The following is a 13,324-nucleotide window of genomic DNA, read 5'->3' on the forward strand; positions in this document are numbered from 1 at the left end:
GTGTTGTTGTTGGCGATGGTGGTGGTGGTGATGGTGATGATGGGGTGGTGGTGATGGTGGTGGTGATGCTTGTAACGAGTGGTGATGGTGGTGGTGTTGGCGATGGTGGTGTTGGTGATGATGTGGGGTGGTGATGGGGGTGGTGGTGCTAGTAATGATGATGGTGGTGATGGTGATAGTGGTGACATTGGTGATGGGGGTGATGGTGGTGGTGACACTTGCCAAGCTTTGCGGTATGCCAGGCACTGTTCTATAAACTCACCACTCAAAGATTAACTAATTTACCCTTGCAGTAATTCTGTGGAGTGGGTAGTTTTACTATCCCCAAATTCCAGTTGAGGAAACAGGTACAAGGGATTAACTTGTAAGTTAACTTGTAAAAGATATTGCTAACCACAGGGTTCAGACCCAGGTCTTAATGAAACTGCACTCTTGATGAAACTCTTCTCCTCTCTATCCTAAGCCCACTGCACACCCTCCTCAGTAACCTCTGAGGTTCCGTTTTCTTGTGTCTAAAAAACAGTAATATCACTATCACCTAACAGTTTTAGGCTTAAATGAGGAAACACATGTACATTATTGACAGTGGCACCTGGCACTTAGTAAGTGCTCAGTAAACTCTAATTGGGAAAAAAAAGTCAGGCTCCTTCCTAGAAGCAATTGGTTTTTTATTCATTATTATGAATTGCTCCAATATGTAATTACTTTCCTGTGTCCTGGGAAGAAACCGGAGAAAAGGATGGAGAAAGAGGAAGGGAGGCTGCTGACCTCTGTGCCTCTGTGCCCAGGAGAAACATGCAGCCAAGGTTTTGGGAACAAGGTTTTCCATCTCTTCTGTATGGAGGAGGCCACAAAGCACAGGCTCTTTAATCCTGTCTTTCTTCTGCTTTTCTCTTCTTTCTTGTACTTTACAAGCTAAACTAGAAAACTTAGTGAGGCAGATTATAGAGTTGAGTGATCCCTCTGTGGATTAAATCTGTGCATCCCTAATGCCTTCATCCTTTCCATTTGGGGACAAGATGGTAACCTGTCTCCTGAGAGAGTGGTCCCGACGGTGAGGAATCATTGTCTGAGCTCTTCTATCTTCCTCTCCTAGCACCTCACACCATGTCTGACACACAGTAGGTTTTCAGGAAATGCTTGTGACTTGGTGGAATTAACTCCTGGGGTCCTGATGTCAGTCCCCTGTTCCTGTTTTGGTGGAGAAGCTACTGCCAAGTTCCCCTTGATATGACGCCTCAAGGCCGAGAGGCAGAAAATCCCTTTCTCTCACTTCAGCTAAGGCCAGGGTAGAGTTTTTCAGAAGTGCACTTTCCTTGTAAACCAAGTGCAAGCAGAGCAAACACAGAGTATACAAATCAACGGCGGATCCCACACTGACTCGGCGGCTGACTGCTCTCAGCTTGGCCAGCGAGCTCTGACCTCACCTTACCCCACGCTCTCTGTGTTAAGATCTCGAGTTACCCGCCCTGGGGTGGGTTTGCACTGGCAGAGTCTCAGGCCTTGTGGGATTCTGTTCCCCGAGGTCAGTCTGCTTCCTGATACTGTACCCTTGATGTGGGAACACATTCCCACAATTCCTTCTCGGCCTCAAGCCATCCGCTGGTAACCTTGGTGGTGGTTATCGTTAATTAGAAACCATCGTTTTTAGGGGTTTTGAGTAGGACATGTTCACCATGTACTCCCAGATTTTAAATATCTAAGGAATCTCCCTTCCCTGTACTCCAGAAACCCAGTTCCTACTCCCCTGCCAAAGATAACTTTTATTATAGTCGTTTATTGGCTATTCTTCCAGAGTTCCTTTATACATACAGAAGGAATACTTACAGAAAAGCAGCTGGGGATACTTACTTGACACTTTATATGAGGCCCACAAACTGGGGTCTGATGAGGTGATTTGGTGTCTATAGCACTGCATTTCCCAACTTCAAGGAATAAAGTTTGCTAAAGTGCTTTGTTGCCCGACTTAATTTCTAGTAACAGCTTCAACCTTTTTTTTTAATTAATATATTTATTCTAATTGGAGGCTAATTACTTTACAATACTGTGGTGGTTTTTGCCATACATAGACATGAATCAGCCATGGGTATACATATGTCCTGAACCCCACCCCACCCCCACCTCCCTCCCCTTCAACCTTCTGTAGCCTCCTGTGTCCATGGGGATTCTCCAGGCAAGAATACTGGAGTGGGTTGCCATGCCCACCTCCAGGGGATCTTCTCAACCCAGGGATTGAACCTGTGTCTCCTGTGACTCCTGCACTGCAGGCAGATTTTTTACCACTGAGCCACCTGGGAAGCCCCAGCAAAGTGTTTTGTAGCCCGACTTAATTTCCAGTAACAGCTTCAACCTTCTGTAGCCTTCTTTTTGGGGAGATAGAGGGGAGAAGACATTTATAGTGCATTTACAGGTAATTTTGAAAATGCATGTTTGTTTTGCCTGTTTAAAAATTAAGGTACTGTGTGTGTGTGTGCGCGTGCTAAGTTGCTTCATTCATGTCCGGCTGTGTGACCCCATGGGCTGTAACCTGCCAGGCTCCTCTGTTCATGGGATTCTCCAGGCAAGAATTCTGGAGTGGGTTACTGTCCCCTCCTCCAGGGGATCTTTCCAACTCAGTGATCAAACCCGTGTCTCTTATGTCTCCTGCACTGGCAGGCAGGCTCTTTTACCACTAGTGCCACCTAGGAAGCCCCAAGGTACCGTGTATTTCAGTTCAAAGGGCCACTTGGACACCAAATCGTGTAGTTATGACAGAACAGCAAGTTAGAGCAGATTTGACATGAGTTTGTTGATACTGTGTACATAAAAAACCATATATATATTTGTTTCCTCTTCCCATATTATACACACTGTTCTGCAACTTACTTAAAAAAAAAAATGTCATGTAGACATCTTCATATCATTACTAAGAGCACTTCTTTATTTCCTCTTTTTTTTTTATGGTTACTTAGAACTTCACTGTATGAGTGAACCAAATTTTTATGAGCACTTTATTGGTGCAATTTATGTTAATCCCTATATTTCATTGCAGCAAAAACCTTGTACATATATGCATTGACCTTGTCTAACCAGTAACATGTGCAGACAGAAATAAGACAGGATTTTGTAAGGGACAGATAGCTTGCTGATTTACCCACCCAGGCCAGTAGAACGTTGATTTAAGTGATCAGGTAAGGTCCATTCTGTTCTGGTAACTCTGTAATAAAAATACCTGGTGGAGAGGGTTTTGAACTTGGGGTTTGCTACAAGGACAGTTGCACAGTTCTCTTACAAGATCTGGTTACAGTCATTACATTTAATGTATGTAAAGCAGACTTCCACACCTGTGTCTGGTCACGCTTCAGTAAAGAACTGAGGACCACCCTTATCAGTGTGGTGGGAGCACCTGTGTATATTCTGCTGCTTTATTCATATCCATCAGCATCTTGCTGCCCTGGGATGGCTGCTGCTAGCTCCTGAGTCCTTTTTGCTATGCCTTTGTCTTGGCAGTTGCAACAAGTTCACTCTTTAGTCTGTGCGCCTTTATGAGCTGGTTTCCATCTCGAGCTTTGTCTTCTTGTAATGCTCTGCAGAACTCTGACGTTGGCCATGGCTTGATGGAGCCCTGGCTGAAACCTTAGGGTGCTGTACCATTCCTGTCACTGGCAGGGGAGGAGACCCCTTGAAGTCTTCAGTTGGGTAGCATCACGATGCCCCCAGGGTGCCACTGTGAAAATCCCTGGGCAATAACCACCTGCTTAATCACATCCAATCCCAGTCAATAGTGATTACTCCCCTGCCATGCTCCAGGAGGTTTCCCTAGCTCTTGACTTTGAAAGCCTACTCTTACCGCTGAAGCCTCTTTTTCGAATTTACCTGAAGCATCTTCATGAGCACAGTGTTCTCCCAGTGTGGCTTCCTCGGGACACCAATTCCATAGCATGCAGTTTAGTCTCAGAACCGTGTTGACCCCTCCACACTGTGGGCCCCGAAGATACACTTGAGCAGCTCTGTTAGTAATAACTGACTGTGTTGACTTGTTTCCCCCACTTTTTGATGAAGCTTGGCTCCTTCACCTGTGGTTTTGAGACTTCCCGGTGGCCGTGAAGACCTTGTTGGGAGCCAGCAGCCGGGAGCAGCTTCCCTGCCTCTTCCTGTCCCACGGCCTCCCCCTGGGACTGCCCACTTGATTTCCGTGTTTGGTCTGAGAGATGCCTCTAGCCTCGAAGTCCAGCCGGGACCCACCTGCTCTTGGCCTGGTAACCAAGGAAGACTTCCCTGGCTTGGTCAAATCTCCACACATGTCGGTGAACCTTAGGTTCTCTGGGTGGGGTGGCCTTCTGATCTCTTGGATCAGAAAATGCAGTTCTCTTGGATCTCAGAATGCAGTGTCCACCACAGACACATCTTCGGTCCTAGGAAAAAGAAGGTATTTTCCTTGCTCAGTGTGGGTTTTCAGCATTCGGGAGTTCTTCCTGGGACAAAAGTTTAGGTCATGGATGTCTCTTCTTCTTGTGACCCAGTCTTGTTGTGTCTGTCTTCTGCGCCTTGTGACATCTTGCTGTAACAACTTCCTGTTTATCCGACACGTGGGAACGCATTGTTTTGAGGAGTTAAAACCCAGTCGGTGTGGTCAGAAGTTTGAATGTTTGCTCCTTAGTAACCGTGGCTGATGGGATGCGTAAATAAAGTCAGTGGATGTTCTGAAGGCTTTCTTCTCTAGGGAACTCGCTGGATTCTTGGCTTCAGCTTCCTCACCTTGTTTGGGTTAAATTAAAGAAAGACCAGTAGCGATGGTCGCATGATTTGTCACGGGGAGAAGGAGGTCTGGTGCCAATACCCCCATTTTTCATTTTCTTTTTTTTTTTGTGTGTGTAGCTCTTAAGGCTCTTTGAACTTATCTTGGGAGTGTATTGATTAACCCGCTGGCTCTTCATAACCCTCCCTGCAAAGATGTAAGCTCCTTGAGAACAGAAACCTCGCCTGTTCTTGTTCTCTTCTGTACGCCTGGTGCTAGAACAATGTCTGGCACATAAAGGGCAGCTGAATGAATGTTGGTCCTGGATAAATAAAATAGACCCGTTCTCCCCTGAAGGACTTTTCAGCTGCTCGGGGATGGGCAATGAGACCACCGAAACCATGGTACCTGAATATATTCTTCCATGAATTTTCGAGGCAAGACAGGGTAGAGTTATGCAAAAATGCTGAATTTGCAGAAGAAGTTTGAATGTTAACTATGCCACTGACTTATTTGGGAGACCTCTCTGTGCCTCAGTTTCTTTATCTATACATGAGGGATAATAATTGCTCCCCCCACACACATACTTTCTAATACTTGGATGAAGAATGTATGCAAAATGCATTTTAAACCAGGAAGTCTGCAAAGATGGGGGAATTAATTACACAGTTGTGGTATTCCTCTTCCTTATCTTTTGCTGCACGTGAAGCAAGGTGCCCCGGCCTGCCTCCACCTCTATTAGAAATAGGATCCCCTGTGGCTGCCCTCTGGAAATGCTTTACCCATAAAGTGAATGAAGGAGCAGAAGTCCCTCTAGGATTCCCATCCCCCGCCCCCAATTCTCTACTAACCTTGGTGGGGGTAGGGCATTCCTAGGGCCTAGGAAAGCACACCCCCTTCCCAGGCCTGGTCTCAGCACCTGTGTCGCTGGCAAGCACGCCAATTCATTGTGCATCCGTGAACTAGACTCCAGGAGCTGTGGCATCAAGGACTGCTTGACGGTGTTTCTCTCTCTCCAGGCGGCTGCTGAAGAGTGAACTTGGATCATTCATTACAGACTATTTCCAGGTAAGTTCTGTGCATCTGAGCATGGGTTGTATTTTGCACGTGGATACATGGACCATAAGGGATGACTGATAACGGTACACAGGGCATGCCTTCAACATCCAAAATTATGTATCCCGAGTTCCTCCTATGTGCTGGGCACTGCAGTGCAGCGGCTGTGGCGGCATACAGGACAAGTGTCCTTGCTCTTTTGGAGATTACAGTCTCAGGTAGCAGTTCTCAGGCTTTTTGGTCTCAGGAACCCCTTTATGTTCTTAAAAACAATCATTTATTTGGATTAACTGTATCTTCACCATGATAGAAATTAGACATGAGAAACTTTACTGTATGCCTTAATTCATTCAAATAATAAACCTCCTGCATGTTAGCATTAATGACATGTTTATGAACAATAACTTTTTCAAACTAAATGTAGAAGTGTGGCATTGTGTTATATGCCTGCAAATTTGCCTGCAGACTGGATCCTCGAATCGGCTTCATCATCAGTCTATTGTGATAATGCACATCTGGAAAATATTGCCCATAGTCTCCGGAAAATTCCACAGTACACTCATGGAGGATGCAAGGCAAATAACAGCTTAGTGTTGTTAAGAAAATCATTTTGACCATGTGGAAGAGGTCTGGGTGATCCCCCAGGGGACCCTGAACCACACTTGGAGAACTGCTTCTCTACTGCCATTCCCTCCCACCCAGTGGATGGTACCTAATTGAGTGTAATGAAATGTCCCTTTAGTCAAGTTCTTTCTTGTCATTAAGCCTCTCAGTCTGTTCTGTTAAAGGTAGAATTGAATCAGACAAGCTAACATCCCTCCTGCCTAGACACTGTTGTCATGCAGCTAGTCAACTCAAGACTCCAAGTTCAGTCACAGGTGGTTTCTAACCCACTGGCACGAGCTGGCTTCCTGACTCCAGCCAAAGGCACATGGTGGGAGGGCGTGGGGAGGTGTCATGTAACTGAGTGGGTGACTTCCACGAAGTCAGAGCTGAGTGTCTGGGGCAAGCTGCTTCACCTCTCTATGCCTCAGTTTCCCCATCTGTAAAATGGCATTAAAAAAAAATGATCTACCTTATAGGTCGCTGCTCTGTCCACATGAAATAATTCATGAAAAGCACACAGCACATACTGTGAAGGGGCCAGGGCGGGGGGAAGCAGAGCAGAACGCTTAGAGCCAGACTGCCTGGATTCAGCGCCCAGCACAGCCACTTTCTAGCTGTGTGACCTTGGGAAGTCACTTTACCTCTCTTATTTTAGTATCTTGTTCTATAAAAACAGGGGTCATAGAATGTAACCTTACAGGGCTGTTGTGAGGACTAAGGTAATTATTATTTGTTAAGTGTTCGAACAGTGATTAGTACAGAGTAAAACAGAATAATGTGTTCATTAAATATCTATATACTGTTGACCCTTGAACAACATGGGTTTGAATCACAAAGGTCCACTTGCACACAGGTTTGGTTTATTTTTTAATAGTAAATACTACTGTATTTACTGTAGGATCCATGGTTGGTTGAATCTGTGAATATCAAAGATCCTGTGAAGCAGAAGACTGACTACAAATTATATGCAGATTTTCAAGTACGTGGAGGGTTGGCCCCCAAAGCCCCCCATGTTGTTCAAGGATCAGCTGTATACATATTCTTTATTCTAAAGTGTAACTCGCCCATTTTAATGGGGAAGTGACATAAAACCCGTAACAAATTGGTTTCAGGTTGGTGATGTTATTCTGTGCCCCAGGTGAGCATACTTTTAAGACAGTATAAAGAGTTTGTAGGTTTTAAAAACAACACAAGCATCCTTTCATTTTCTTTGCATAGATCAGGAAGCTTAAACTTTTATGTGCACTTTGAAAGAATGACAAATGTCAGTTGTTACACACACCCACACCCACACACACACCCACACACCCACACCCACACCCACACACACACCAGAAAATGGCCACTTGGCCATTCTAAATCTGGAGAAAGCAAGACCCAACAGAAGCCCGGAATTCAGTCAGGTCAAAAGTCTCAGCAGCTTGAAAGACCACCCCTGTCCAGGGAGAGAGACAAACAAAGATTAAAGAAGAGATAATTAGTCACAAATGTGAATCATTTCAGTTGCCCTTGACTCAGAGGTCAGTCTTGTCCACACTGTCTTCTCTCGCTGTCTCTAGTGACTGAGTTTTAAATCCCACTACAGAAGTGGTTTTTCATCCCCTCCTGGAGAAACCTGCTGGCCCAGCTGTCTTCCTCATTGACATTTAAAATAGACAAGGTTCCCTGTGTGGTTTCAACCAGGTTTGACGTGTCAGTCATTGCTTGGCTTTGGGGGCTCCCCCTCGGATGGGTTGGGGAGGGCTTTTGGGTGGGGATTTGTTTAACTGGGAAGCCCTGAGGTTTCGAGGGCAGTTAGTACTGCTTACAAAGTGTGTCAGACACTTAACAGCTGGTAACCACATGTCATGTTTTATCTAGAGCTTAATCAGAGAGACTGCTTGGTGACTATTGAGTCTCCTTCTGGGAGTTTTTCATGATTTCAAATCTGGGTTTTTCCTTAGTTCAAGGTGCTAGATTGGAACAAAGGCTATCCTAGATACTGTTTGTTTGTTAAAATGTAGGTTTTAGGTCTCATGCGAGCTCAGAGCCATTTTTTAAAATGCGTTTGATTCTGTAGTCCCTAGAAATTACCCAGCACATAGTAGATGCCCAGTAAACTTTCTTGGGCTAGAGGAGGGGGTTGTCCACCGTGGATACATGAGAGATTTGAGGAGGTGTATGCCGTGGTATTGAGCAACCTTTGTCTTCATGGTGTTTCCTTATTTTCCTTTGGCACTTCTGATCCTGCCAGGGAAAGTCTTGGTTTGAGCCCTTGTGTCTGTTACACTTCTGCAAGACTTGATGATCTATGCTGTTTAATGAAGAGACAGCAGGTTTCAGACTTAGTGTCTTCAGCCAGAAGCCCTTAATTAGAGTTATGTAACATCGTTTAGTTTGCATTGAGTAGATCCTTGAGTTACATTCTGTTTATGGTAAATGGGGTTACTATGGTTTCTTTTTTAAACATATTTATATTTTGAAAAAGTGGATTGAGGGGAACTTCCCTGAGTTCCCTGGTGGTCCAGGGGTTAAGACCTCGCTTTCTAATGCAGGGGGTATGGGCTCCTGATCAGGGAGCTAAGATCTGACATGCCTTGGGGCCAAAAAACCAAAGCATAAAACAGAAGCAATATTGTAACAAATTCAATAAAGACTTTTAAAGTGGCCCACATTAAAAAAAAATCTTTAAAAATAAAGAATGAAAAAAATGGATAGATTGAAGAAAAATAGTATACAGGAATAACTGTAAGCGGCCCTGGTTGTGGCCAAGTGGTGACGGTGGTTCAAGAGAGACTCAGGTTTGGAAAGTCATTTGCCAGGCACCCTTAGTAATGGTCTGGTTTCAAAGCCACACCGAGAATAGTTCTTCAGATGAAGAGGGAAATCCAGGAGGGAAGGCGGATAGAGGCAACCTCAGCCTTCACACTCAGTTATCAGCTGTAGTTTTAAGAGGGACAGTCAGGATGGGCTCCAGGAAGAGCGTTCCTCCAGAAAGAAGGAGGGGGCAAGGTCTGGGGACAAGTGAGGAATGAAATCTTGGGGTGGACTGTTGCAACCCACATGCCATGGACATGGCTGTTGGGTAAGGTGACGAGTGGGCTCCTCTGTGTGGAGGATCAGATGACCACCATCCCAGACATCTGTACTCAGCAGTGAGATCTGCTTCCTGGTACCCAGAACCCCCAACCCAGAGATTACTGTTTGTAAAATCTATCACTGGGGCTCCGCTTTTGAAAGTGAACATTCTCATTTTGCAGCTTAAAAAAAAGATGGTCTTCAGGGAAGTATAATGAAAATGACCCGAGGTGAGGGAAGGGGAAAACAGGTGGGAAAATGGTGCTTATCTTATGCCTGCACACAGAGAAGACAGCCCGTTTGACTGGCAAAAGCACAGATAGATTTCTAGAAGACACCGGCCAGAAAAAATCTTTGACATTTGCAGTATTGATTTTCTTTATCCTTTGGTCTGTTTTGAATTGCGCCCAGAAGGAAAATTGGGGTTTCCGACAGGAACTCTATCCTAGAGACAGCCCTGGGGGGGTAATTGGTTTCTTTTAACTCTGGAAATGGATGATAGGAAATGCTCTGCATTTTTCTCTTAACTGATTAGGTACCTTAGTGGTTCGGGATGTGGGGATGGGAAGAGTGCAGATAGCACTCTGTGTTTCTGCATCTGCTGGCTGTGTTGTGTCTGTTGGAAGCTTTTCCTCAAGCCCAGAAAGTTAAATTACTTTTGGTGCAACCAGAGTTTTGCTTGATACAGAAACTCAGGGTGTAGTCAGTGACTTTCAACAAGATTTGTTCTTTTTGTTTAGTCACTCAGTCGTGTCTGACTCTTTTGTGACCCTAGGATTGGAGCCCACCAGGCTCCTCTGTCCATGGGATTTTTCCCAGCAAGAATAATGGAGTGGGTTGCCATTTCCATCTCCAGGGGATCTTCCCAACCCAGGGACTGAACCCACGTCTCTTGCATCTTCTGCATTGGCAGGCAGATTCTCTTCCACTGAGCTACCTGGGAAGCCCTTGAACAAGACACTACCTAGCAAAAGGGGAAATCTGGCAACCACGCTTGTCAGTAGGTCACAGATGGCCTAGTAGTGTGTGATAGAATGTTTCCATCTTCTCATATCTGTGAGTCCCAGGAGGCCAGTTTCCCATTAACTCACCATTATCAGAGAGGATTCATCAAGGGCATGTGGCACGTGGCAGGAAGCTGAAGGAGAGACCCATAGAAGCGTCCTGGTCACCATGGAGTATGAAACTGAAGTGCAGAGCTGTAGATACATCCATACAGGTAATACAGAACATTATGTTAACTGAAGCACTGAGTGGAAGGTAAAGGCTTAAAAACAGGCCCAGAATAAATACATTGTTTAGGTACAAAGATAGGGCTTGTAAGAATCCAGAAAAATTAGGGTGGAGAAACAATAAAGAGTGGGGGAAATAATTTTTGCAATTTTCAAACCCAAATGGAATAGGGTACAAAAGTTTAAACTCTTCTTTAATCCACTTGGGAAGGCTAGAGTGATTCCTAAAATGGGAAAAAGGATAAATTAGGAGGGCTTCTCAGGTGGCGCTAGTGGTAAACAACTAGCCTGCCACTGCCGGAGACATAAGCGACTTGGGTTCGACCCCTGGGTCGGGAAGATCCCCTGGAGGAAGAAATGACTACCCACTCTAGTATTTTTGCCTGGAGAATCCATGGACAGAGAAGTCTGGTGGACTACAGTCCATAGGGTCACAAAAAAGCATATATGACTGAAGCAACTTAGCATACAAGCACGCAGGTAGTGAGGGACAGTTCCCATATACTGCTTTGAAGGTGAAACTGGAGCCAGGATCCAGAGGGGCTTTAAACAAGAGGAGCTGAACTCCAGGATGAAGATGGGAGAGATGGGGAGAGGATGATGTCTTTCGGTGAGAAGGTCATTAGAGGTTGCATTTTGAATTTGGCCAGCTCTTGGAAGAGAGGCCTTAACTTACGTACAGAGTCTATGAACACTGGGGTGGCCTAACGCTTCCCTTGGCTGCTGAGAAGGGAGAGAAAAAGTTGGCATAGTCTGGGGGCTTCCAGGATGACCCCTGGCTCTTTCAGGCTGCCTTCTGTGGGGTTGCCCACCAGCCAGCCGCTTTGCTGTACTTAATTTCCTTGGCAATTACTTGAATTTTGTGCAATTATTTGAATATTTTTACTGGACTTTCCTCCTATTTCATGGAGATAAATGGAAAAATGAGTCTTGAATTGGATAACCATAAATCTTAATATAAGTGAGAGAAAGATGGAAATCTGTGGACATGCTGAAACAGCAACTCTGTAGCTTCATCGGACGAGATTATTACACATTCAACTGTTAAAGAAGGAACATGTACATACCAAATGCTGCAAATATAGCACCTGAAGATGAGCACCAAAAATGAGGTGTAATTAGGGATTTTATCATCTAATGCTCTATAGAAACAGAACTCCCCCTTATAACACGTCAGTGTCTTGTTCCACATGCATATGTGTTTTTGGAAACCCATTATGGATGAAATTGGGTGACTAGGCTGGGAATGGCAGGAGACGGGTTTAGGGAACCTGTGTGAGAAGGGATGGAAGACATGCTGGACACATGAAAACATCTAGCACTTCAGTGGCCTGAGAAGTAAAGACTGAGGCTAAAGAGTATTGTTAGACTTGGAAAGCAGCAGGGGGCCTTTCTCGGAGGCTGTTCTACAACTAAAGGAAGACAAAAATAACCATCATAGTAACAAAAGCCAATATTTTCCAAAATTTATGTGTCAGGCATTGTTCTAATCTGTTGGTTCTCAAAGTGTGGTCCTCAGACCTGCGTTTTCAGCATCACCTGAGAAAGTGTCAGATAAACAAATCCTCCGGCCCCTCCTCAGACGAACTGAATCAGAAACTGTGGGGTCCGGCCCAGCAGTCTGTGTTTTAGCAAGTCCTCGGTGATTCTCATGTGCGCTCAAGTCTTGAGACCTGATCTGAGAACCATTCCTGCACTAAGTCACGTGGTCCTCCTGACAGAGGATGAGAACATTTTCATTGTTATTGTTTAGCACGTATTGCAGCTGAACTTGGGGAAAGAGAGGTTATTCACTATCATTCGACTTGTAAAAGACAGTGTGCATGCTAAGCCGCTTCAGTCGTGTCTGACTTTTTGTGACCCTATGGACTGTAGCCTGCCGGGCTCCTCTGTCCATGAAATTTTCCAGCAAGAATACTGGAGTGGGTTGCCATGCCCTCCTCCAGGGGATCTTTCCGACTCAGGGATCATACCCTGTGTCAGTTATATCTCTTGCATTGGCTGGCTGGTTCTCTACCACTAGTGCCTCCTGGGAAGCCCAGTAAAAGGTAGAGCATAGATCAAACCCAGGCCATCTGGCCACGGGAAAAAATCTTTTGGATTATATAATTTAAGTGTTAAAAATGCCCTGGAGACATCCCCTGAAAAACCCCAGAGAAGAAAAATTTCAATGCTTTTAAACTTTATATTTTTCAGTATCTAGCAAAACAGACATGGGACTGTTTTCCTGCTTCCTCATAAAATAACTTGAAAAAAGCCCTAATTCACCCTTTCAGTGAATTTTACCAGCAAAATGATGCTAAATGAAGAATTAGCATTTGTACCAAGTTTTAAATTGTCTTCAGTCTCCCATCTGGGGCTTTCTGTCTGGTCTCATCACTCCTACACATTAGTTTATTAAGAACTCTTTGGGCCTGGGGGTGAGTTTTGTTTATAAGACTTTTTATTGCTTATCTAGGAAGACATCCAGGTTCACAGGAAATGTAGACATCCTTAGAGATGATGGCTGTACTTTCAAAGTCACAAAAGGGGAAAAAAATGGAGGTGACCCATGAATCCATCATCAGCTTGATGCCAACGACAACAACCTCTGTAGACATTGCTGTCCCTGAAAACAAATGCGTGAACTAGAATTATTGGTTAATACAAGTTCTTG

The 13,324-nt window shown here is 44.8% G+C and overlaps 1 protein-coding gene across 14 annotated transcripts in view; it reads left to right on the forward strand.

Moving 5' to 3' along the window:
• The window catches only part of PRR5L (proline rich 5 like), a 156,411-nt gene that overhangs the window by 112,590 nt on the left and 30,497 nt on the right, over positions 1–13,324 (forward strand). For all 14 annotated transcript variants that reach the window (XM_070804052.1, XM_070804056.1, XM_070804055.1 and 11 more), the window contains one exon: positions 5,737–5,785. In XM_070804052.1, coding sequence (XP_070660153.1) covers positions 5,737–5,785 — 49 coding nt within the window. The remainder of the gene's footprint in view (positions 1–5,736; positions 5,786–13,324) is intronic.

The sequence above is a fragment of the Bos indicus genome, chromosome 15 (assembly GCF_029378745.1).
Source record: "Bos indicus isolate NIAB-ARS_2022 breed Sahiwal x Tharparkar chromosome 15, NIAB-ARS_B.indTharparkar_mat_pri_1.0, whole genome shotgun sequence".
Taxonomy (NCBI): Eukaryota; Metazoa; Chordata; class Mammalia; order Artiodactyla; family Bovidae; genus Bos; species Bos indicus.